This window comes from Cynoglossus semilaevis, chromosome 1 (genome assembly GCF_000523025.1).
Source record: "Cynoglossus semilaevis isolate Cse_v1.0 chromosome 1, Cse_v1.0, whole genome shotgun sequence".
NCBI classification, from domain to species: Eukaryota; Metazoa; Chordata; class Actinopteri; order Pleuronectiformes; family Cynoglossidae; genus Cynoglossus; species Cynoglossus semilaevis.
Genome location: NC_024307.1, coordinates 31,985,248 through 32,012,558, shown reverse-complemented (window position 1 = coordinate 32,012,558; position 27,311 = coordinate 31,985,248). Strand labels below are relative to the sequence as shown.

Here is a 27,311-nt window from a genome sequence, read left to right as displayed (position 1 = left end):
GAAATAGAAAGGCCTGTTGGACACGGTGAACTCCAACATTATTTTTCCTGACCCATAAAGAAGAATTTCTAGCGTCATCAAATCATCTGGTCTTGTACATAAAGGTGAACGACATTGTTTGGACTTTGGACTAACAAGCTGCAGCTTTACGTGCACTGCACGAGCTGTGTTGCTCTTACAGCTTCGGTCGAAGGTTAGAAATTATATTTTAAGTCATGGAAAAGTGCAAAAATCAAAATGGAAGTTTGATTTGGTTTGGATGATTATGTTATTCTATTGCAACATAAGCAGATATTTAACTCTTAGGTTACATTTCTAAACTGTTATAAATCAATCATGGTCATAAATAATCAGCATTAATCATGTTCAGTCAAGATAAGTCAATAATCCTAAATTTAAAAAAAAGTATTTTTTTAGTTTTATTTGTGACTATACCAAACGATGGAATTATTAATGTGCGAAAAATATAAAGAAAAATATGCAAAAGTATAACTTCAAATCCAGCCTCGTAGAGTCAGTATTGCAGTTTTCTTTATGTTCAGCAAATGCTACTATTTCAAAATATGCTGATGGAAAAGAAAAATGCATAACTGAAAAGTGGAAGATTTATCGATCTGTCACCATTGACCTGGCAATATATTCCAGTACAAAGTGTGTAACACCTGCGGAGCGACTCCTCCTCTTCCTGAGCAACCATGAATTTGAACAGAGAAGTCGTTACACATCTTTTCACCTCAAGGCCTCCACATCTGCCGCGGCCCTGGCGGTACATGCCTGCAGTCTGCTCCCAGCCAGAACTCTGACAACTATTTTAAGCCGGACCAGAGACTGCTTTTCCAGCCCACAACGCATTATTCACACTCCACCAAACACATCAAACTATTTGTGCGAGTGGCCTCAGTTAAACTCTAATGCATGAAAATAGCCTAAAATGAAGTGCGAAAGTGGAAAATGGAATTGAACTGGTCAGGGGAGGCTCCGGTGCAGTGGATCCAACCGAATCCCAGAAGAGTTTGAAGAAACCCACTGAACATGACGCCGTTACTTGGCTTCAAATAATTAGTCACAACATTTACCCTGAACTCTGCTGTATGTAGATGTGTATAGTACACATGCGTCATAGTGGACAGCTTTATTGTTAGGCACCAATGAGGTCAGAGAGATTTCTGGTGACGACAATAAAGAGAGGAAAAAAAGTGACGGCGGTGAGCTGATGTAAAGTGACACCGGAGGAGAACTGAGAATATTTCGGCAAAAAAAAAAAAAAAAAAGGGAGGAAGAAAGAGAGGGAGGAGAAAAGAAAGTAAAGCTGTAGAAAAAAGATGTGTGCTGAGTGTGAGTAAGAGAAAGTGACAGATCGCCTGGCTGATTTAGGTCAGCAATCAGCCGCACTACTGTCTGAGAGATTGGTTGTGTGTGTGTATAAAGATGGCTGGAATGTGTGTGTGTGTGTATGTCTGGGAGGCCGACTGTGTAGTTTGGGAGTGGGGGGGTTGTGTTGTAGTTTTGTGGCGGTGGAGGTAAATTGCATGAGTGAGTGTGAATGCGTTTCTCCAGTTAAAGGTCAGACATGAAGAATCCCTTCTTAATTGGATTGGGCCTGGTTAACATTGTATGATTCATTTAACCTCTGTGCACTGTCTGCCTGTCGTACACACCAACACATATGCGAACGCCCACCCACACACACACACACACAAACTTTTCTGGGTCCTACACACACAAAAGCATCATTGTTCTGCCACCGTCTGCGGCGGAACCTTGTGCAGAGAGATGTGTTCCCCTGACATTCAAACTTGGGGGAGTTTAAAACAAGCGCACCTCTGCTGTGACCTCTGGCACCAGAAGGACACATTAGCCGGCTAATATAGCTTTGATTTAGTGGCCAGGTTCAAGCAAACATGACCCCTGATCAACATAATGAACATGGGCACACAGACAGATGCGTTACCATACACACGGGCCAACATGGTGGTATGTGTGTGTGTGTGTGTGTGTGTGTCCCGCACAGGGATGAAAGTTTGCCATCTGTTCTTTCCTTTTTGTTTATCTTTTCATATTTTGTGGAATAATGAGGGATTTTAAAATGTAGGACATACTGAATTTTTTAGGGTCAAACAAGGAAAGATTTGAATCAGCAATCACAAGTTAGGAGGGGGATGAATCACGATGAATCACGATTAGTCAAGATCCCAATTATCCTAAAAATCCTAATTATTCACGATAGAGTGTCATAAATCAACATTCCCAAATGCAAATTTATTTGTTCGGATTTTCCCTTTAAAGTCCCAACAAATGCATGCTGGGTGTTGAGAAGGTATTTTTGCTATTGGCTTGTGGTGCTTTGTTTTCCCTGCAGTTTGGTTCTGTGACAACAGGTGTATTGATCCTGTAACATACATGGCTGGTCAGTGGAACTGCTGGACATACATACTTTATGTATACTTAGTGTAGTATACCTTATAGTGAGTTTCATTGTGTGTATGACCTAGGAATACTCTGTTTTGGGGATTTTGACAGTCCCGTTAGTTTGATAACAACATAGAAAGAAAAATCTTAATTTTTATTTTGACGTGGCTAGGATCATTTATTATAGACCATGAATATTATGGCCTATAAGACAGTTGTGCTGTTTAGATTGGCTACAAAGGTGCAGTATGTAGGTACAGGATCTGCTTCCTGTTGAGCTAATGATCAAACTCAGCCAGGTAAATAAGGGGTCACGTGGGACATTGTGAAGTTTTCTTCGAATAAGTCATCGTACATGTTGTCGTACGAATAAGATCACTGTCGTACTCCTGGGACAGCAAATCCCAAATATGCTGAAGTAAGAATAGAGACAATGGAACGCAGGAAGGTTAGGTGGACCGCTGTGAGAGGACAGTAGGAGAAGACAACAGCGTTGACACTCAGTGGAGCGAGAGAGGGCCCACAGCTCTGCAATACAAGGGCAAACAATAGGCTGCAAATCCTCTTTAGCCAGCATTTAAGCAGCCCTAATTACCCCCAAACTCCACAAAGAACATCATTATCACTCCGCCTGGGAGCACGTGCGCGTTGTGTTTGTGCGTGCGTGTGCGCTCCACTTGTTTACTGAGAGATGATTCATTAGCCAACCTGTGGTTTGCTTGTTGAGTAATTGTCACTTTTGTGTGATGCATTGTGGGCATTTTGGGCAGGACTTTCACCTCCGTCCGAGCTAATCCTTCACTCGTCTGTCTGTAACTTTCTTTTTGTTCATACGGTGTGTGGATATTGGGCTTTACGAGATGTCACAATCTGAGGTCCATTGCTTCATTCATCCTCGTCTGTTGGTAAATAATTTTGTATGTTTGCGCCAGAATGGAGTGGAATGAATCCTCCCCCATCGTCATGGTCAGTGTGACGTGCACGGAGGTCGAGGCCGATGCCCGACGGTCAGAACTTCGTGGCAGAGTTTAGCGTCTTGAATGTCACAGGGAGCGGAGCACTGAGTAAGTGATACAGCACAGAGTGGGAGATTAAGCTGCCTTCAAGTACTCCCTTTTGTTCCAATATTAATCCTCTCATTTGCCTCTGGGGGGCTTATCGTCCATATTAGTCGCTCACATCTGCCGGTGCAGTATGCACTGATTATATATTGATGGGGGTTTGTGGCTTGGCAGGGGCATACAATTGAAAACCCACGTTATGAAAGGGAGGGGAGGAGGGGGGGGGGGGTCTCGTTTTTCCACTTCAGACCACCTCAAGTGTGTGCGGGTTTAGGAGCTGTGGGTTCACCACTTGGGTGTGGATGTGTGTAATGGACCATTGTTCGCCCATACCCACCCCCATCTCCAGACCCTTACCACAGCCCCAGCACTGCTAACCACTGCTTTAATATATGCAATTAAGCAGCTAATTAGAGTAATTAATGCGGGCCGGGCCGGAGCCCAGTCTGGCCCTATTCACAGCTTTGGAACTGCCATAATCCTCCTACACACACACACACACACACACACAGATTTGACAAAGAATAACACACACACTCACACACCACACTACGCCCTCATTATGAGCAGGGTCTTTGTGGACTGTGTTTGTGTGTTCATATGTGTGTGTGGGTCTGCCAGAGAAGTCAGAGATGAAGAAAAGGGTGTAAATAAAGACGGGGGAAAAAGTCAGCATTTAGTTCAGTGTAATGAGTGAAAACAGTGAACTAATTCATTGGCACCTCCAGCTCTGCTCGGCTGCTCTCTTGGTGGCGCTGCAAGAGAAGAGGCCCCTGTTGTGGCAAATGGCGTCGTACCTCATCTCCGGCAACAGCCTTGCTGTGAGCGTCTCTGGCAGTCCGAGGAGAAAAGACAAGTTTTAACGGTGTTTTATTGGTTTAACCTTTATTTAGAAAGGTTTGTCCCCTTTTGTAAGATTTAAGAACCCGGTTTACAAGCCCCGACTTTGCCAAGAAAGCACTATTACGTTATTGCAGATGTATTTCAAATAATTTGAAGCAGAAATTAGGAGTATGGTTTCCCTTCTTTTAAAATTTTATTTCACAATGCAGCAGGATGTGAGCCTTTTATGATTCATATCCACACCATAAACCTTTGACAGCCGGCGTTTGGCTCTGCTCCGGCTCCACAGAACACAAGAGACTCAGTAATTCCAGGTTTGTTATTTTTGGAGTGTGATTAGAAAATGTACGTTGAATTGAAGATTGGAGGAGTGGGACAGATTTACGGCTCTTGCAGTAAATGGATTACTGATCAAGCAATCAAAGAAGTTTCCAGAGGGGCTCAGGTAAGAAAAATGTCTCCCGACCCACAAGTATGACAGGCAGTGGCCGATTAGTCAGAGTTTATTTGGTTCTGTGGCGTTGTATGAGGCTCTGCCACTGTTCCACCTGTTTCCTGGTGACACCACTGCATTATTTCATACAAGGAAAACTCCTGTGGAACCGTAGGGCTCAACTCAACTTAACTACAGTGTCACTACAGGGCAATTGGTTTGACATTAAAAATAGACACAGACACTATAAGACAAATGACATATAACAAAAAAGCAACGATAAAACAAATATGAGAAATAACAAGGTAGAAAATACAGTTTAAAGTAACAAAGGCAAAGATCTGTCTTTCTTGACTAATTCTGTTTATGTCTCCACCCTTCTATTTACTGCCAGAATGAGCACCTACACTCTCTGGAGCTCATAGCCAAACCGCCGATATCTTGGCCTGATGACACGATTTGATAAGAAATATTGTATTTTTTCTCAATAAATGAATAGAAGTACACTTTCAGGTCCACACGAATATTTGATTCAACAGATTTAGGTTGACTTTTCTAACAACCAAAGGCTAACCAAAGGGCTAACTAACCATCAAGTCGAGTGTTGTATGTGTATATGTGTATATATATATACATACATATATGTATATATATATATATATATATATATATATATATACATATATGTATATATATAGATATAGATATGTATATATGTATGCGTATATATGTGTTTAGTTATGTATGTATGTATATATATACATGTATATATATGTATATGTATGTATATATGTGTGTATATATATGGGTATGTATATATATGTATATGTGTGTATATATATATATACACATATACATAAGTATGTATATGTAATGAATGTAAGAATACAAGAGTTACTTGCTTTTCAAAATGACCGTTTTTATGCAAACAACTTCACTGGGTCCTGCTCTTTACTTTTGCAACGTGGGAACAGATAGATCACATAACGAGAGCTCGTTGAACTAGAAAACCATGTTGTCATAAAGGACAAAACACACACATCTGGAAGCTGCCAAAAAATAAAATCAACTAAGTCAAACGGCAGACAGAGCAAACAGATGTCGAGACGGCAACAAAAAGTAACACGCACACACGAGGCACGTGTAAATATATGAGCATGCACGAACGCACAGGTTTTTCGAGTCCTGTCTGAACCACAAAGACGCCCATGAATGAGTTCACTTATGCAAACAAGATGAGCAGATAAGAGATAAAACACACACACACAGTTTTAAATATATATATATACACACACACACACACTAATAACTTCACAACCGTCGACAGCCTGCTGTATACTCTGTAAATAGAGAAAAACTGCAGTACAGCTAAGCACACGGTGTTGTTGCAGGCTGCTTTAATCACACAGCAGGTAAACAAACGCAACTGTCATCACTTTATTTCCCTCACCTTTGGACACACAAGGAAGTGTACACACTCCCTCACAGGCTCACATACACACTGGTCTTTAGCGTACTTGGACACACACTCAAACTGTATATAATTGCCCTATGAGTTCTGCTGTCCATCATCCTCCCCTTCATTTCTCACCCTTCTTCTCTCTCTCCCTCATCTCTTCCTCAAGCAGTATGTAGGCACAGATGTCAAGATGTATTATTTCAGCTGGCTGGGTTCCATGTTCTGTGTGTCTGTGTGTGCGTTTCTCCTGCTTTTACCATTTTGGAAACAAGCAACAGCGTTGGGGGTGGTTAGGAAGACACTGGTGGATGAAGTCAGTAAAAATAGTCTGAATATCTGCCGTGAAAAGGCTTATCATATTTCATAGATGAGACGTCGCAGATATGGACATCGCAGTATTGTGGTATGACAGTCATGGTTTCTAGACATGAGAGGCAAGCTTACTGTCACACACACACACACACATTCAGTTGATTTCACACACACTGGCTCTTTTGTACAGGGTGTGTGTTGGGTCTTGGCTCGTGCATTTAAACAATAAAACGGTGCCAGCTTTAAAGTGCTCCTCTCGGTGGCTGCTTGCGTGCGTGCATGTTACTGCACAAAGTAACTATAGTGTGCAACAGAGCAGCTGGTTGAAAAAAAAGAGGCATGCAATTAGAGACAGAAAGTTATGGGAGGGGGGAAAAGAGAGAATGGTGCTTTGAAACGAAAGGACTTAATCTTAGTTTCTAATAGACATCAGGAAAACAGGAGAGAACAGAGTGGGAGAGATAGTGTCTGTCTTCATAGGATCTAAAAGAAAGGAAGATTTTTTACTCCTGAGAAAGAGGTCATTAGTCAGTGTTGGGCAGCAGTCTTTGAAAGTATGCAGCTGAACAGAAGCTGGATTTGCAGCCAGACTGTTATTAAAAGGAGCAGGCACTTTAGAGACGTATCAAAGCAGATTAGAACTCACACAGTGGCTCCGAGTCTGTCTGTGTATTAAAACATGTAAATGAATAATTGAAACCAAAAAAGTTCCTCCGTGAAGGTGATTAATAAAAGCTCCCATCCCTGCGTATGTGAGTCTTGATTTCATTGTGTTGTTCTCTTGGCCAGCAGGAAACAGTCTGCACCCAAAAGTGCTGACTGGATTTGTAGGCTGCTGTCTTTCTTTATTCTTCCTCACTCTCCCTCCCTGCTGCTTCATTCTAAAGTTTTGGCAGGGGTGCTTACTGTGGTGCAACACCAGTATTTTGAGAAAGTAAAGGAAAAACCATTCAACATACAGCATCTATCTATCTATCTATCCATCTATCCATCTATCTATCTGTCTATCCATTCATCCATCCATAGAATGCTATGAAGCACAATTAACATTTAGTAAAGTATATACAATACAAACATTAAAATGATACACATTTCATTTCAATCTTAATTTAAATTTATTCAACTAAAATAATTTTGATATTTCAAGGACTAATACCAATTTTAAATTAAAACAGTTTTATTCGACTTATAATAGTCAGGATAAAGACTAAGTTACAATTCGGTCATAAGACCAAGACTCAGACTAAATTAAAATGGTCAGTCAAAATGAGGACTGGCTATATGCTATAATAGATGGATAGATGGATAGATACTGTACACATAGTTATTATCGATAGATAGATATGAAAGATATATACGGTGTATATATATATATATATATATATATAGATCTATGATAGATAGATGGATGGATGGATGGATAGATAGATAGATAGCACTTTATCCATCCCTCTGGATTTCCCTTTGGGATATTTAGGAATAGTAGTATAGCATTACATATCCTTAGTGTGTTCATCAGTAACTCTAATAAAGTAGATGACAGAAAGCACAGGAGAAAATTGCAACAAAAGAAAAAAATCTGGGAAGTCAAGATCAGGTTAAAGAATAAATACTTTCACATTCAACACAGACTTTAGTGTCTACTCACTTTCCACCCAAGTCCTTCACTCCCTCAAATTGACAGCATACTGACCTCTACATTGATTGACAGTGGACATTGTTCCATTATTATGCATCGCTGAGCTTTTTCTCCTATCAATCTCTCCTTTTACTTTTGTTATTGCCCTTTATCTGCCACTTAATTAAGACTTAACACTTTTTTTCCAGTCTTTGATTACAGTCTATTTTCCCATACCTGGCAAAGAAACAGAAATGGCTGCCAAGAAGTTAAATGGCCAGGCTTAATGATCTATAATGTACATTAGGGCCTCGCTGTGAAGAATTTCAGCTCAATCCTTAAGTAAAGTTTTCCTTAATGGAAAAATCCATTGTTTCAAATGTCTCTCCAATCGGTCACCATTCTGCAGTGGGCAGGGCGTCAACGCTTTATCACATTAAAGAGCACAACAGGAATGATTAGTCTGTTTGGCTGCGCCTGTGCACGTCCATGTGAGTGTGTGTGTGTGTGTGTGTGTGTGTGTGTAAGCCACAGGAGGCCCTTCCATGTACGCATGTATATTAGATGTTAGACCTCAGAGCTGCACGTGAGCTCATTAAATGTTTGATTGTGTTGGTGTTCATGGCATGTTCCTCCTGAAGCATATCATTTATCACCCCCGCGCACACGCACGCACACACACGGACAAACAAACACGCACGTGTTCCAGCGGCTGGCAGATTTTGTCCTTTCCAAGCTCTCCTAGAGTTCATTAAAAGCCTTAATTAGGCTGACAGTTATGTGTAATTACAGTCTTTAAGATGTACAGCTCCTCTGCAGGCCCACTCTGTCACTGTTTCCTTTCAAATTCATTTTTCTAAGTGGAGAACTGTGTGTCTGTGAGCGTTGGTACGCGCCCCTCTGTATTTAGGGACCTAACCTCCTCCAAGTTCCCAGTCTTTGACATTTGCCATTAATATCACCCGGAAGGGAGTGACATTTATGAGGCCCTTTTCTCAAAGAGCCCCTGCCTCCCATGAATTCTGCCTTTCCCCTTGTTTTGCCCACATCTTCATCCTCACTCTTCCTCCTTCCCACCCCTTCTTATTTTCCTCCTTCCTCCTTTCTTCTTAATTTAGCAAACCCCTCCTTCCCCCTTCCTCCCCGCCACCGTCTTCCCACTTTCTTTCGCCGTCTGTCTCTCCTACATGTCTCAGATCGCTCTCACGTTCCTCCCTTCAGACTCCTGACCTACTTCCCTCTTTTTTTGCATCCTTCCTAGCTTCCTGTGTTACTAGACGATTGTCCTTCAGTCGAGTAACTTTTCTCCTCTCCTCGGTCCCCGTTCTCCAACTTTCCTTGTTACCTGAAGTGCCATGACCTACATATTGAACCCAGAAGGAAGATTATATGACCGCCTGTCCTTCAGAAGGTTCCACTTTTTTTTAGCCTGGATATTTCAATACACTGGCACATGGTGGTTATGCTTTTTATTTATTTATTTATTTATTTACTTCAAACTATTTTAAAATCCTCCTTTCAGGCACTTGCTGTATTTTCAAGGGAACTTAATCCTGGGATTTGTTTTGGAATCGTATAAATCAGAGAGATCCAGATAGTGAGAAGTTAACTGTTATTAAATCAAAATATTCTTATAAAATGCATCAGTTCTCTAGTTTTCTTGGCTTTGAAAATCCCTGAATATTCAGTGTCTCGGAGTAAAGTGGTGGTGTTCAGTCGTTTTTATGAGCAAAGTGAAGGGTTTGTACCCTTGACCAACCCAACAACACACACGATCACCTTCTCTGTAGTTCTGGCATGCGGCTGGCGAGAAGCCATCTCCATAATCCTCCATTAACAATGCCACAGCTAGGCTCTGCCCGAGAGGAAGTCCCTGAAAAGCTGAGGACAGCAGGACGGCAGGAAACATAAAGGCAATAATTGAAAGGCGAGGGAAAGGGAAATGTTACGGAGGAGAGACTGCAGCGGTGGCTGTTGAGGAGTGAGCGATTGCAGCTCGACAGCTTGTTTTTCATCCACCTTCCATGTGATGAAAGTATGACAAAGTGACAGGAGAAGTGGAAGCAGGAGTCAGGTGCGCTCCTCTCCTGTTTTTCCGCCTCAGCGCACAAAGGCCGCGCCTAAAACGAGACAGTAAATCAGGCTAATGTGAGACTGAGGTCTTTCATTTTGGGGACTGTGCTCACAAATGTGTGAATGGACAGACCCGAGTGCAGGTGTGGGAGTGCACGGGTGTGTGGGGATGGGGGAGGGCAGCGGCCCTCAGGGAGACTTCGGGGTGAATGATGGGGGTGTAATGAAGGAGAATGAGAGGAACACGCCCACATTTCTGAGTTACGTTGGTGGTGTCCACTTACCTGTGTGGAGACGTGGGGGCAGCAAAGCATGAAGCCTTAGAGGTGACTGTGTTATTGCAACGGTAGCACTTGGTGATTGTTAGCAAGAGATGTTGCATAAGTGAAATGATCCCAAAAGCAGGACAATGTCCAGATGAAGTCACAGTCACAGGAGCTGATGTCAACACTGTCCAGAACTTTGACCAGAACGTGTCCAGACTTCATACAGCCCTCAGAAAACACATTTCATTTAATGTCGGAGACTTCGGGGTGAATGATGGGGGTGTAATGAAGGAGAATGAGAGGAACACGCCCACATTTCTGAGTTACGTTGGTGGTGTCCACTTACCTGTGTGGAGACGTGGGGGCAGCAAAGCATGAAGCCTTAGAGGTGACTGTGTTATTGCAACGGTAGCACTTGGTGATTGTTAGCAAGAGATGTTGCATAAGTGAAATGATCCCAAAAGCAGGACAATGTCCAGATGAAGTCACAGTCACAGGAGCTGATGTCAACACTGTCCAGAACTTTGACCAGAACGTGTCCAGACTTCATACAGCCCTCAGAAAACACATTTCATTTAATGTCACCGAGATGGTTTAAAAAAAAAAAAAAGATTTGTTCTCAATCCAAATCATGAATGTAGGTCATTTCCTGTCAAAACTGCTTCTCTACTGTTCTCGTTCCTTTTCACGTTCATTAACAGACTGTAATCCCCTGTTTAAGAAGTGTTTCATTGAATTTGAGAGAGTAGGAGCAAGTAGACCTGGAGGTGGCAGAAAGAGTAAGTGATGGACTTCTAGGTTTAACCTAGATCCAGGCAGCCACAGGAGTGGACAACCAGAGGTGTTTTGTTTTATTCTGGGAGCGACTTGGGAATAAGACCCACTGCACGGGAAAAAAGAAAATATGAATAAAGAGCAGGAGAGACAGTGAGAAGGTACGACGGGGCTGGCGCTGACCCATTTCTCCAGGCCTCCAATCTGGTAGCTGAAATAATGGAGGACGGCTGTCCGCACGCACACACAATCCTTGAGAAGGACGCACACTGCCAGACGAAAAACACACACAGAGGCTGACGCACACACGCAGACACGCACGGAAAAAACATACACAGCAGTTCTGAGACAGCCAGATTACCCCGTGATAGCTTCAAGTGTTACTTCTCCCCCTGTGAGGCTGCAGCAAATCTGGCAGCACCTCAGCCAGCACTGGAAAACATCACACTAAGAATTCAAACACGACCGTGAACCCGTCAGCCCGCTGTGCCAGCTCAGTCTCCTCTCTCCTGTCCCTGCCAGTGCTGGAGTGTGTTACATCTGAAAAGGCTTTACAGGCCTTTTAAAAGGCTGCGCTGTTGAACTTACTCAGGGATTTACTGATAAGTATTCATTAAGTATTGATAAGTAGTCATTGAAGTTTCCATTCAATATGCATGGGGGTCCACTCAGTGGTACACTTGACGACGATAGCAGTTTTTAGCAGGTTAGCTGAACTTAAGTGGTAGATGCTGATTGTACACAAACACGGGTCCGGGGAACAACACAAACAAAGGACGAGGACGGCCTCGTTGAACCGCGATGCGAGCGTTGACCCAGTTGTAAGACGTCGGTCGTGACTGTCCTACATGGACTGCACTTTACTGACGTTACACAAGACTCATCCGCCGGGTCACTGCAGGCCTCTTTTCAACGGCCGCTCTTACTTCTCCTCACATTGTCCCTTCCTTTTATTTATTTATTTCTTTTTTTTTTCATTATACGTCTCCACGCTCCACCGGTCACATTCATTTAATGTGGGCTATTTTGTAGAATGGGCTCAGACTTATAACGAATGCTCCGCCACAGTTCTTCCTGATTCAATTAACCCGTGAACGTAATGAAGAAATCTTACTGTGTTATCCTCCCGACCCCTCCAGGCTTGTATAAAAACGACTGAATGCTAGAGGCAACTATAAGAGGCTGCGTGCATCACCTTAATGCACTGAGACAGTGTAGTAGTGAGTTGTCGCAGCCATCATAAACCCGCTGTGCATCACATCAGATTACAAATCACAGGATCATAAACACACACACACACGGACAAACAAACAAACAAACATCATTGGCCTTTTTATTCGTATTTTAAACATTAGCACAGATTAAATGATTGTCACGCGGAGGTTGAGGTGGTACCTGTGCTCATCTGGATTAGCCTCACAATCAAAACAACGTCTTCAGAATCCCAATATAGATTTTTCAAAAGCGAACAGCGCAGTGACAGCCAACAGCAGTCGTCTCGGGCATACACAACAATGTTTATTTAATCACTTCCTCCCAACAGAAACTGAAAAATGGCAGCGGTCCTGTCACAAGCAATCAGGCTCTCTCACTGGCTGATCTGTGTACCGGGGAATGTTTGTCAGATGCAGGGTTCAGGTGCCTCTGTTAGCCCAGCACTCTATTTTGGAACTCTGACGAACAGCAGGAGGAGGAAGAGGTGAAATAGAGGAGTGTGCAAGGCTGCTGAGCACTGGCCCAGTTTGTTGTACGTGTTTGGACTCTGGAGGTTAATGCGAAGTGAATCTGTGTGGCCCACCCTCCGAGCACATGGGACAGTGAAAGGCAGGGAGTCAAAGGAGAGAAGCTGAGTTTGAAAGGGAGGGGGCGGGGGGCGGTGTAGTGCAACACATAATGTGTGTGGATGTATACATTATTTGTGTGTGTGTATATATGTATACATATAAATATATACATATATGTATATATGAATACATATATACATACATATATTAATGTGTGTGTATTTACATTTAAATGTGTACAGTGTGAAGAATACATATACATCTATACATCTACTGTATATATATATGGGTATATATATGTAATTAACTACAGTGTATGTAGGCCTTACTGTGATAGTGGGTTTACTTCTGGGATTTTTTTTAAATGTCACATCCTGTATAGAATACAAATGAAAGGAAATCCCATATGAAATCAAGCAATATTTCTGCCTCTGGACATCAGAAATGTGGCTTTGATTTGTTGCTGCGCTTTAGTGTTGTAGTTTTATTTATCTCTTATTTTCCCTGACGCATGGGTGGCATTGAATGTGGCTTTACCGAAAAAAGGAAGATTTTTAAAACAATAATTTGTTTCCATTGTGGCCGGAGTATGATTAAATGCTGTAATTGTGGGTTCTTTCTGCGAGTCAGAGCAGGCAGCCAATAAAGGCAACGTTTGATTATAAAATTGCCTTTGCCCTCTAAAGTGGATGTCTCTGGATTTGTGGGACATATCTAGCCACTTACAACCCTTTAAATCATTATGGCCTCTTGAAGTTAGAAGTTATATTTTGTGCATTTTGATATCAGGTATGTAAACACATTGGAAAATCTGCCTCCGCAGGTTGGGACGAAATGACAAAATAAGTCTATAAAAGAGTAATGGTATGTAGTGTAATATTATGATATACTTGCATGCGTTATGCCACTGATTTCTCAGTCCCACTAAAAACATCAACATTATTAGTACAGGGTATCATCTAGCACAGTGGTTCTCAAAGTTTTTCTCCTCTGTACCACCTGAGAAAACATTGATCTCTCTGAGTACCACCATGATGACCAACATTAGAATACAGCAGCAGAGGCCTTCACTGTTAGCTTCCACCACAGGAGAGATGTTTAGAAAGATGTTTAGGTTTAAATGTTGTATTAATTGTGCATGGTATGTTTCAGATTTATTCAATTGAAAATGTAAATGTGAAAATGTGAATTTTCCCCACGTACCACAGTTTGAGAACCACTGATCTAGCATTTTACAAATAACAAGATCTTTCTTGTGCCTCACCTCCATGTCCTCATACGACACCCACGGTCTCACCGGAACCTCTCACGTACAGTCGCGTCACTATGCAACAGAGGCACCAAATGCCTACAAGTCTTTGTGTTCTCCCCGTTTGTTGCTGGTGGATCAAGTGTTAACCACAGCACAGTCTACAGTGAGCCTTTGTCTGCAACAACTGAACAGAAAACCTGCACTGTGCAGAAAAACAAGTTGGGAACACCGTAATGCTAGCTTAGGAGTAATGGTGTATTGTGAATTTTGGAGGTGGAATGTGAAAATAATACTGGGCTGTAATACCCTGCTGGTGTCTGTGTGTGTGTGTGTGTGTGTGAGTGTGTTTTATTTTCCAAGGGGAGCTAAAATAATGCCCGTTCTGTCTCAGTACACACCTTAATGCCTTTTCCCCTTCTCGCCGCCGCACCAAGGTAATGGCTTGTGATAGCTTCATTAATGCGTCACAGCCAGATCATAAAAACATCAGAGGGGATTTATGAAGACGTTTTTAGTTACAGGAAATTTTGATGGCAGATTCAGAGCTTTTTTTAAGGAGTGCAAGCAGGCGCATTAAGGGGAAGGAGAGGTTGTGAATCCTTCACTTCAGCATCAATTGAGACGGGATCAGGTTATATGCTCTTCTTTTAGACGACACACATGGAGGGCATAAAGCTTGCGGAAAGTGGGGGGGGGGTACAAATTGAAACAGGAAGGCATCCGTAGATCCCGTGCAACATTCCCTTCTGTTTTGACACACAAACATGACAAGAGACTTATTCGTGCGGTCGTTACGGTAGAGTGTGGTCCAAAATCCAAACATGCACAAATGTATCCGTTTACCGCTGCTTGGCAGTAGTCGGGTTGTGGTGACTTGTAAAGCGAAGCACTCCATACATCTTGCAGTACTTTGCAGCTCATTCTCAGGGCATTGTTAGGCCAGATAAAATATATAATGTCACCAACATTTTCTGCGTCTACCCTGGGGTCCCACACTAGTCAGACAAGTCTAGGAGACCTCCAAGACCTTAGCAGGGCCTTCTGGGAAAATCTAAACAAGTGGAACAAAAAAAAGAGGATTTTTTTTTTAAGTCAAAGCGGCTGTGAGGCAATCCATTGGCTTTTTGGTTGATTTTGCACAGATGGAAACTCTTTGAAAAGAGGATCACTAACACACACACACACACACACACTGAAACCACTGCAGCTCCAGCACTCACCAGCGTGCCTGCAGCAAAACAAAACACCTACTTGTGTTGTTATCCCTCAAGTTTCATTTGCATTTGAGGTTATTGGCGCCGTTTAACATGACACACTACGTTACGTTGCTAACCTTTCGTTAAAGACCTCAGGCTAGCCGCGGGTGCTGCTGGTCTGCTGGTGCAGGCTTCATGACTAACAGGCTGTTTTTTTTCCTCTCGTTTCGTCTTTTGGTTTTCAAATTTTAACTTTTCTGTTCCACATCCCCGGGGTTCCGCCTGCCTTTTCATCCGTGCTGTCGTCATGAAATAAAGCCCGGTCTTACACTCCCACCAGTGTGTGTCCATGTGTGTGATACACTAGCTACTTTGTTGCAGAAGCTTAGCTACATTTATAGTTTTTATACACGCCAGCAATATAGATGGCTCCACGGTCCCTGTTGTCATAAAAACTGCAACTTCATAACTTCAGAGGTGACACCGAGACATTAATCTGCCTCAGAGCCCGCAGGGGAAATTGAGCTGTGGGCCTCTGTTGACCACCCCCACCACCCCCATCACCTTCCCCTCTCTGCATCTGTGTGTCATCTACGTCATCAATAAAAAAAAAAAACCCATAAAACATTTATGTTTTTAAGTATGAATTTATAAACCATGTAGTGGGATTCTGGAAATTAGCGTCTCCTCAATATTAAAATGATTTGTGTTTTTAGAATTAAACGTGGGAGTAGTTGAAGAAAATGTTGCTGTGCTCAGCTCCGTGTCATCTTAAGTTATTGTTTCCATGTGCTCGCAGCTTTAAGGGATATTCCAGCAGTTGCTTCTCCTCATTTTGCCCCAGGTTTTGCCTTTCAGGCCAAAGATTGTTTACTGTCCTGTTCTGTGATTTGGTGAAGGATGTAACTGCAGCCTTAGAGGAACACTGCAGGCACAAGTCGCTGCCAAAAATAGACACCGTTGAGTCACATTTTTTATTTTTTTAGAAACTGGATTTTCACCAGATATACTGTAACAGGGCCTTAGTAAAAAATAAAAAAAGAGAGAAAAGCATAGCTTTACATATTTTGAAATGGCATTTCAATTAGACTGCTTAATCCTATTTGGATTTGCATTTTAAATATTTGTTAGTACCTTAAAAAAAACCTCACAAAATATGTTAAATCTGTAAGAATTGATTCGTACTCTCTGTCTTACAGGATTAGGCAGTGTTGCCCTATTTCTGTTTCATTATCCGTCATCTGATGTACATGTGGATTATTTTGTACCACAGGAGAAAGAGGAGAATGTTGCACCAATAACTAAAAATTCTTCATTTTTTTTGGCAGGAAATAGCAAATAGACTAGAGCATGCAATGGAAATAACAAGTTCAGCACAACACAGACTCGCATGGTTCACAGGAGCAAGTGTTTTGCTGCGGGAGGCCACGCTCTCACTCAGCATGTGTTGAATATATAACTAGAGCTGATAAACTCACCACAGGAACAAAAGGGGAACGGAGTAGGAAGACAAACATTAACTTTCTGTCTTAGATCGAATAAAATAACTTTGCACAGTTCGCTGCCGCAAGTGACACTCAATTACACCCTAAACGTACGTGCGATCTCGGGGCCGGAGCCGCGCGGTTCAGTGGGCGGTGCGTCATGTGACTCCGGCGGAGTCTCGGTCCACTTTTATGTAATGATTTCCCGACTTGAACGGTGATAATGGAAGCAGAGAAGAGGCTTGGCCGAGCACTGACCTTGGTAATAACAAGGGAGACAGAGAAGGACTCATCCACTCTCTGATCTTTTTTTCTGCGGACGATACGTACACCCTTCTGCCCCCGCCCCGCCTGCCTGGCTGGCTGCCTGCTCATGTGCACAGTGGCGGCACTGTGCAGGCTGATTGAGGTTGACTGCAGTATTATTTCATTAATTAAGTTTTCCCACTTCCTCCTCCTCTCCTTCCTGTACTCCCGTCAAACGACGGTGGCGGTGCCACACCCTCCCTCTCTCTCTCTCCGCCGTCCTCTGGCGCTTCACCCCCTCCTCCCCCCATCACTGCTGATCATTGTATCAATTACTCATCCCTCCTCTCCCTCTCATGTCTTTCTGTCTCCCTCTCTTCCCTTGTCCTCCTTTCTCCTCGTATCTCACACCAAATCACACGACACAGCCCACCCCGCCGTCTCTCTTCCCTCTCCGTCCTCCCTTTGTGAGTTGGGGAAGATTTCAGGCATATCACTTCCTGCAGTTCCACATTTCTTCCGCTCTTATCTCCACCTCATATCAGGATTTTACAGATGTTCTGCGATCACCACCTTGATGTGGCGATATCTCTCACCTGTCAAGTGCAAGGCTTTTTTCTTTTTTTTTTGCACAATTTAAAAAGCGCTGCTCTGGATCTGCAGACAAAGCAGCTGTGATCCTGGCGATCACTTTCTTCCTGTGAAAGTGGAATTTACCAGAAAACGTTGGCTCCTGTGACATGCGGGAGGAGCCGCTCCTTCTTTGAGTTGGTGTTTTTGTGTTATTTCTAACTTGTTGACGCTGATGGATTGAAAAAAAAAGCATCCATTTGTTCAATTACATTTGTAGAGGCAGACCTGGGTTCATTTGGCTCTCAGTCTACGTCTGTCCGTGGATCTCCTCTGTCTGTGGATCCATTAGAGTCTTTTACCTCTCTGACATTCATCATCTCATATTAACTCTTCTGTTTTCCACCTTTCTTCATTTGGTGACCAGACCCATTTCCTTGTTTGTTCTTCCTCAGCCTCCTCCTCCTCTTTCTGCCTCATTTCTGTGTCCACTGGGCTCTAGGTCATCTCTATCGTCTCACATAGTCCCCTGTCCCCATCATATCACCAACAGCTTGTCACAGGCAATCAGTCTCTCCTCCTCGCTTCCCTGCACCACCACCACCACCTCCTCCTCCTCCTCTTCCTCCTCCTCCTGCTTTTTTCCTCAGCCCTCATCATCCTCACCTCCCTCGTCTCCTGTTGCCTTCTTGTCCTCCTTTCTGTGTCAGTAGTTATTACTCTCAAAAGTCACAGCCCCCCCCGCCCCCCCGCCCGTTCTCTATAGAATCACTTATGGTTATTTATTCCTTCCACCTTCAATCAGAGCTGCCGTATTGTGTTTTCACCCTGAGGCCCACCTTCAGCTCACTTGGTAACCTCTGTTCATCAGCGTAGTGCTCGCTGAGTCTCCGGTTGTTTCTGTTAGCATATAGTCAGGTGTTCACTGTACCAAGAAGACACACTCAGGTGTACTACGCCAATTAGTCAAAAATAACGTTACCTCATACACACAGTTCAGTATTCTGATCATTTTGATGAAATGGAAGATCAGAGATCTAATTACGATTCCATTCATCCATTAGGGGACCGTCTACGGCAACTTTTCAAAACCGCGTTAAAAATTCATGGGCGGTTTAGAGTTTATAATTCAACCGAGGGAGAAAACTGAAATACTGGAAGAAAAACAAACACACAGAAAAAGTCCGTACAGAAATGCCAAAGATGAACTTGACCCGACTCTCTATCCCACCAAAGTCTGCGTTAGAATAAATCAGTAAAATCGAAAAAGAAAATATGTCAGTGTTTATGAGTACCTTTAATTTTTAAAAATTCTGTCAAGGATGAAAACATGAAATACATAAAAAAAAGTATATATTTTGTATTTGGTCTGTAAGTAAAAATGTGTGATATTCTAGAATGCTAACGCAGAATGTGAACCATTTTAGTACATTTTGTTTGAGCTACGCATAAAAGAATGAGTTGAACTACTGACACTGAACACCACAGACGACTGACACTGAACCTCCAAAGCTCGGACTTCTACTGGGACTAAATAAAGACTGTTTGACACATCCGGCTACAAACAGCTACAACACCAGGGGAGACAACGATATCAGCTGTTTCTCAATGACACCATTAAGCCCTGGTGAAGAGCAGGGTGTAATTTGGCACATGCACCGACATTAGTGTAATAGGCTACAGCAACAGGAAAATGTGACGTGAAAGTCCATTTCAGTTGGGTGAATAGAAGAAGAAGTGGAGGAAAGTGGAAACAGGTTCACAGCACTTTATTTAAACCTTTTTTTTATACATATACATTCGTCCCTCCCCGGCCCATCTCGCTGGCTCTTTCACCAGTCTGGCGTTCGCCTTGACCTCCGCCTGCTTCTCTCCTCCTCCTGCTTTCACACTCTGCGTCCTGCAGGGATGGAGAGAAATGTGAGGGAGGTGTTAGAAGTAGAAGCTGCCTTTTTTCACACCTCCCTCCCTCCTTCTCTATACCACTCTCTCTCTCTCTCGCGCTCTCTCTCTCCTGAGCCGCCCGCCATCCTTCCTTCTGCCTGCTTCAGAGCAGCTAATCTACAGCCTGAAGGGTAGTCGCTGGTAAAATTTATTTCATATACGTCTATAGACAGTTTATATCCTCTGTGTGTGTGAGAGGCAGAAGGAAGTCAAGTTCACCTCTCGGGGCTGTAACATGAAAAATAAGGTTAGACGGCTGCTGTTTCCAGGGTTGTTTTGGGAGGTGATATTTTCCCTGTCGTAGCCACACACCGGCTCCTCCGTAGGACAGACTTTACAGACAAACACAGATGTTTGTGTCCTGTCACAGTGGCTGTGGTCGGCCGTGTGGAGCCAGGGTCAAGCTGGTGACCGTTAACATTTGTATATAGGAGATTAAAACCAGCTGCACGAGCGACGGGCCGCTCAGCAGCTGCCCTCACTGGTGAATCTGTTCAGACATCACTTCCTCCTTCTGTCCTTCCTCGCTCCTCTCTCCCTTTGCTGTCACTCTCTCTTTCTGTCTTCTCTCTTATTCATAACCTTTTATTTTATTTATCACTATGCCCCCCCTCCACCCTTCCTTCCTTCTAATCCCCCCATCCTGACTCTCTGTGTAAATGTTCTTCCTCTTTCCACAGCCTGTATGACCTGCCGACCACTGATCTCAAATGCAGCGTTGACATGCTTTATGTAGGAAGAGCATTACAGGGATTCCTGCACTTTCCCGCATAAGAACACACACACACACACACACACACACACACACACACACACACACACACTTAGTCCTCTTTCCTGCCCGTGCTCTCTGCTAAGACTGTTTGACCTCTTTTACTCCAACTTTAAGCTTCACTGGACTGAAACCTGTTTGATTCCTGCACACGTCGAGCCTGTCAGTTCAGCTGCTCCACAGTATAGCTATATAAAGCCAAACGTACATTCATATAAACTTCCTTGCTTCGTCACAGCCGAGGTTCTTCAGAATTATCCGATAACTGCTGTTATCTTTTATTCCACTCTGTGAAACCCTGAGCTTAACTGTACCTTATTACCAGTCAGAGGTTTAACTCGTTCAACAAGGTCTGTTTTTGTAACCAGTACCGCTCCGTACTCTGTGAACACGCAGTGTTTTGTGTCTCAGGGGCCCCATTTTACTTCATAGGCGCCCTTGATTGGATTACCATTCCCTTTTTTTTTTTTTCCCCCGTCAGGCAGTTTCTTTTCCTCCCCTATTAAGGCCCTCTCCTGCCATTTCCCCAGACCTGGCAGCAACTGCAGCTGAATGAAAGCGGTTGAGTCCATGCGGTGTGGTAGGGGTGTTAATGAATTCCAGTGGACTAATAAACGAGGACTACTTAAAGCGCTGCCGCCTCGTAGTTTGACATTTCAGAGCTTCTAGTGGAGATTTAAACCGTGGCCTTGTCAAATGTCACTCATTGATTCCCCGGCGATGGTCCGGCATATGAATTGAAGACGTTGACGGCATCAAGTAGAGTTTTGGAGAAACTGAACAAATGTGAAATGTTTTCCTCTGCGAGTGCCCGCATGTGTTTATATATCAGGAAACAAGTCCGGCTGATTCTGACGTTTTTCTGTTTCCTTTCCTGCAGCTACATCTGATGGGACACGCCAAAGCTTGGATAGCATGAGAGGAGGAGTGTGTGTCACACAAGGCATGAAGGTGGTCCTGAAAGTGGGACAGAGTAAGTCCTCTCAACCACACACACACATACACACACACACACACACACACGTAACCCTCTAAAGTTCTTTTATCAGGATTAAGATGTGAATTATTATTTTTATACGTATGTGGCAGTGGTGGCTTAGTGGTTAAGGAAGTGGAAGGTTTCAGGTTCGAGTCCACCAGCTGCCAAGTTGCCACTGAAGTGCCCTGAGCATGGCACCGTCCCCACACACTGCTGCCTCCTACTGACTTTGGTGATGGGTTAAAACCAGAGGTCACATTTGGTTGTGTGCAGTGGTGTGCTGTGTCCCAGTGACAAGGAGTTCACGTTCCTTCCTTATATACAGTATTATTGAGACAGAAATGAGACCATGTTAGTTTGAGTGTTGATAAGGATCTAATGATTTCATTATCAATTTCACATATTGGTTCAATTTCTTATAGAAATAGAAATAAAATATAGTAAATATAGGTGTTTTGCATTAGCCATTTAATGTAAAGTATGAAATAGAAATAAAATATAGTAAATATACCGTAGGTGTTTTTCATTAGCCATTTAATGTAAAGTACGCATTAGTGTTTGACATTTGATTTGGACAGATTTAAAACTGCATGAGAAAAAAACCCACCAATTCTGAATAAGATATGAAAATGTAAACATAAAAACCAGCTGATAAACAACAACATACGTATCAACTTCTGTTTGTGAAAGGAACCTAAAGGATAAACTAGGCTGTGTCGCTCACAGAAACTCCAAACTGTCATGCTAGGCTGACAAAAAAAACAAACTTCAAACAAAAATAGGGAGCTTGCAATGATGTCATCAAGCAAAACCATATCTGGAATTGATGAGGAGAATTGATGGGAAACAAGCAGAATAGCAATTTGAAGGAACCAGACCACTGGGAGCCGACTCTTGTCGTTTCCTACCACGTCAATCCATTTTCATTCATGAAGCAACTGAAAATGTAGCAAAAAGAGAACCTTAAACTGGAACAGAGTTCTGTGTCCTGTTCTGGGGGACGTCAGCCAGATGACACAGAATTAAATTTGTCATGGTGCAGCCATGGTATTAGGAACCGTGTTGATTCTATCATGTTAACTGTGGTGACGGAGAGGCAGGTTTCCTCGTCTCACATCTCACGTCCTCCTCACTGTCTTCACTCAGGCCGGACATCCTTTGACACTAGCCGACACCAGCATTGAAGCCAGTGCATGTCTGTATACATTACAGGTCTAACACGTAGCTCATGCATGCGGAGGCATGGACACGTCATCTGAATAATGTCCACACAGGACAAACCTGAGGTGTCAACGCACTGATGTGGACATTTGTACACGCCAGACGTCAGGCGTTCCCCCATGCAGCAGAGCTGCCGGCCGGCGTGCGATAACAAAACGACTCCATTCAGTGGCAAAGCACACAGTCAGTGATTTTTAATGGCGCGTTGCTGCACACACTACTAATTTGTTTGGGGAAAAATCTGCGTAGGTAATGGAGCCTGGACGCAGACTTGTCAAAAGAAAAAAAGCGGGCCGTTTGCACATTTTGACTGACCAGCACATTCCTACACATAATAGGCACCTGTCCTTCACCCGACCCCCACCGACCCCACCACTCACACACATGCACGCATGCACACCAACACTCACATGCTTAATACTGTTTCTTTAGTCAGTGCTGTGCTATCAGCACCAGTGCATTGTGGCTGCTCTACAGCATAGAACCAAGAGGCGCTGCTGTGACTTTATCAGCCCATAACATCAGCACAGTCAGCTCAGCGCTATAGAAACACTGCGCCACACACACACTTTATTTCCCATGGCTCTCTCTCTCTCTCTCTCACCGTATGGGCAGTGGAAATACTACTTGGCTTCACTGTCACACACACACACACACACACACAGTGACCTCAGTGACTTTCCGCATCTTTTTTTATTTAGATTTCCTTCTCTCTTTTATCTTATCTTTCTCCTCTTCTGTCCTTTCCTCAACGCAGTCTTTCTTTGCGGTGGATCTCCTCTTCTGTCCTTTCCTCAACGCAATCTTTCTTTGCGGTTTATTTTTTCTTTTTAACCCCTTCCCCTGGCTCTCTCTCAAGTAACATCGCTGTCTTCCTTTTTAATTTCCCTTGTCCCCGTCCTCATGACACACACACACACACACCACACTCCCTTCACTTTACATGCTGGTCATCTCTCCCCACAGCTAGTCTCCATCTCAATCCCCCCTTCGGTTATTCTCCCTCTATCTCTCCGTCTCTCCCTCCTTCTCTCTCTCTCTCTCTGTCTCTCTCTCTTCTTCTTCTTCTCTCCGCGTCTTATCTGCTCCGTGGCTGAAAGGTCACGTCTGTGTTGTTTGTCGTCTAAATAAGCGGCGTGCCGCCTCATAGCGATCTCAGAAGAGATATGGCTCTCTGCTTTGACCGAGGAACACACACGCAGACGCCAGCGCTCACAATACACACACTCGCACCATTTCCCTGCACACACACAATGACCTGTCGGCTCCTATTTTATTCTTTATCTATCTTGCTTGCGCTCCGTCTCAGTCGTACACCCACAGTGTGAACCTCCGTGCACCAGCCAACGCTGACCGTACAGCAGTGTCTATCGATCCAGACGGCAGCAGCCCTAACTTCTGTCCATTGGGCTGTCGTGAGCTTGGCCCCCTGAGCCACTGGCCTCACATGTCTCCAAATGTCACAATGTAAAGTTTGATGGCTAGGCTGCGAACACACAGGTACGCACGTGCTGGTTATGCCTTGTTGGGCATAATCGGTACGTGGTGCCTTAAACACCCAATGGTTTTGCCCTTTGACGGACGGACCTTTTGAAAATTGCGGCTGAGCGGCGGAGATGAAAGGCCCTACGGCTGAGCAGATGGCTCCGGAGTGGGCAAAATTGGTACTTTCTAAACCAACTCTTCCAGTTTGAGTTGTGGTACCTTCACAATGGCTGCCTGCGTGTGCGTGCGGGTATGTGTGTCCGCATTTGCATGTGTCACATAAAGGCTTTTTAATGCCATCACCATTACCGAGGGCTTGCTAGACAGATGGCCTGATTTAGCGACTACAGATTACAAGCCGTTATGGCTTCATGTAAATTCACTCTGGCCAAAACAACAGACAGCATCTCTTTTGTTTCCCATTCAAACAAATGGAGAAGTGCTCGTCCACGGTGCGTCGGCGCTCCATCAATATGTGCTCCTCTATAACTGGAGTGGAAGAGAGGGGAGCCTTTATTAGAACAGCCCTGTTCTGACTTGGCCGTCTGGCACTTGTAGCTCATGTCCCTTTTTTTGGTTCCAATGACCAGAACTTTGACTTGTTTTTTTTTTTCTGTTTTTTTTCCACAGGCCAATATGGACTGCCTCCGAAGAAGGAGCCGGCAGGCCGCACCACCAGCAGAAACCCAGGTAAGCAGGAGATCAAATGGAGAAAATCCACATCAGAGCCATCCAGGAATGGATGGAGAAAATAAGCAGAGACTGGTAGATAAAAAAGAAAAGCAGTGGAGAGAGGGAGGGGGCGGGCGACAGATGGAGAATATGCAGCGGTGACATCTGTGGATCTCTCTATTTAATTTCATATCTCACTCTCTCTCTCTCTCTCTCTCTCTCTCGCTCTCTTACTCCCTGCTCTCTATCCCTTTTCTCATCTCTGTGGCCGGCCCTCGCAGCTAAGTGCTGCAGGCAGGGAATGGATGGCTAATAGCTACCTTGGGAGAAGGACCGAAAAAGGGAAAGGGAGGAAACAAGAGGCAGGAGAAGAAAAGAGAGAGAGAGAGAGAGAGGGCAATGGGAGAGAAGGCTAGACCAGCGGCGACATTTCGGAGAGTTATTACTGTCATTAGTTTGGCCGGCCTGGATTCTGTAGTTCTGTCATGAGAGACCGAATGAGAGTAAGAAAGCCAGAGAGAGGACGATAGAATGAGAGAAAGATGGGAATTACAGAATGATGAGGGGGTGGGGGAGGGAGGGCTGACATGGGGGAGTGATGGAAGAGAGTGGGTATTTGGAGGCACATAAGAAGGAGAAAGAGAAGAATAATTGAAAAGCAAAGAGGGGAGAGGAATACAACAAGGAGATGAAAATGGGGAGAGGCTAAAATTCATGCTCTATTTCAAATTCATTCCAAGTCGGTCTCAGACGTGTTCATTTCTCGGCTTTCTTCTTCGCTGCGATATTTGCGTATATTTAACAGACGTGTGAATCGGCCCACTTGCACATTATCCAGTCATTTGTCCACAGCACATTATATAAAGTATGTATTCGAGCGAGAACTGCCGAGTGTGAAGTCTGCCACAGCGGCGCAGCTTTGTTTCCACAGGAGTGAGCTGAATAACACAGTGTAAAGAGTTTCACATGTTGTGGAAGGTTGTTTCAGCCCGGGACCTCCGTACGAGGACACATCAACGCACGCTTCACCCCACACCTCTGTTTAGATAACTGTTTACTCCGAAACAAAACACTTGTGACAGAAATTCTAATCCTCCCGTGAATGCACTTGAAACCGTTTGAGTGAGTGGAGTGTGGCTGGTTATTGAGTTTCGCTTTTGTCTGCTTATCTCATCTGATCTTCCCCAGGGATGTAAACAAATATCACTGAGCGCTTCTTCCGAGCTCATGATGTAGTCCCACAATCGCTGCATTCAGCCCGTCTCCTCATTATCAAAGTATTTCATTTGATTGAGTTTATTGACATTTCCATCCCAGTCCAGCACTCCTTGTTGCTTGCGTTTTGTCCTTGTCAGTCAGCTCGCTTGTTGCTCGAACAGAAGCAGCTGTAGCGACTGGAGAGCCTTGGATTCTAGTGCCATAATAAAGAAAAAAATATGTCCGTAACTTTTAGCTTACTATATTATCAAGTCAAAAAGCCATAAAGCAACGGATATAAATGGCAGAAAATAACACCCAGCATTATCTATTATAGATAATACCGGAACTGAGAAACAGAAACAATCCCCTTCCTGTTGGCAGGACATTAACCTGATGTCCAAGAAAATAAATTCAATCTGTTAAAAAAAAAAAATATGGGGGAATTAGGTGAAAAGCGAAAGTGTCGTGATGGATTAGCCCTGCTAATTATGAAACCTCGTCTCTGCTCTGGGATGTATTTACACATGGCTTGTTGACAGGAACATTGCTAATTTATTCTGTTTCCACATTTTAGAAATATTTTTGATTTTGAAAGCCCAAGACAAAAAAAAAAAAACCTGACACATTTGCACCAATGAAATATGAATCCATATAAAAACGCGACATTAGGCGTTCAGTCAATTATTCCTAGTTTCAATGTCATATCTCTGTTTTGTTTTTTTGTTTTTTTTTCATTTAATACTGAAAGTGATCTAGAGGCTTGTTCCAAATATCAAGACGTGTTATTTAAACCTTTACAAAACACAACTGCATCAGTGGACCAAGGTCATTACAACCGCATTCATCACACAACAGTAAGGTTGAATTGATGGGTCCTTTTCCCTGAGAAATAAAGTGAAACACAGCATCAAGGCTAAGAAGATATAAAAGGAAAATAAGCCATATGAAAGAAGAAAGCTGACCATGAAATTATCATGGACGTTAAGATAGAGAAAAAGGGGGGGACACATAGAGGGATAGCCAGTGTAATCAACATCCGGTGTTAGAGTTGAGCTCAGCACAGAGGGGGTCCAATAGCAGCCGAGCCGCGAGGTGTGCCTTTGTGCCTGTTTGTCTGTATTGATATCCTACTGTGCACGGCCCCTTTATGTATGTTTAAGTTTCCAGGACTGAGCTCAGAGCAAGATTAGTAATTATGGCTTCAATGAGCAGAAGATAGAGAGAAACAAAATCACAGAGTGAGCGAGCGGAAGAAAAG

The 27,311-nt window shown here is 43.6% G+C and overlaps 1 protein-coding gene across 5 annotated transcripts in view; it reads left to right on the top strand.

Annotated features, from left to right (window-relative positions):
* efnb3b (ephrin-B3b) overlaps window positions 1-27,311 on the top strand; it is a 96,161-nt gene that overhangs the window by 63,610 nt on the left and 5,240 nt on the right. For all 5 annotated transcript variants that reach the window (XM_008327118.3, XM_025061387.1, XM_025061385.1 and 2 more), the window contains 2 exons: window positions 21,377-21,469; window positions 24,812-24,871. In XM_008327118.3, the coding sequence (XP_008325340.1) occupies window positions 21,377-21,469; window positions 24,812-24,871 (153 nt within the window). The remainder of the gene's footprint in view (window positions 1-21,376; window positions 21,470-24,811; window positions 24,872-27,311) is intronic.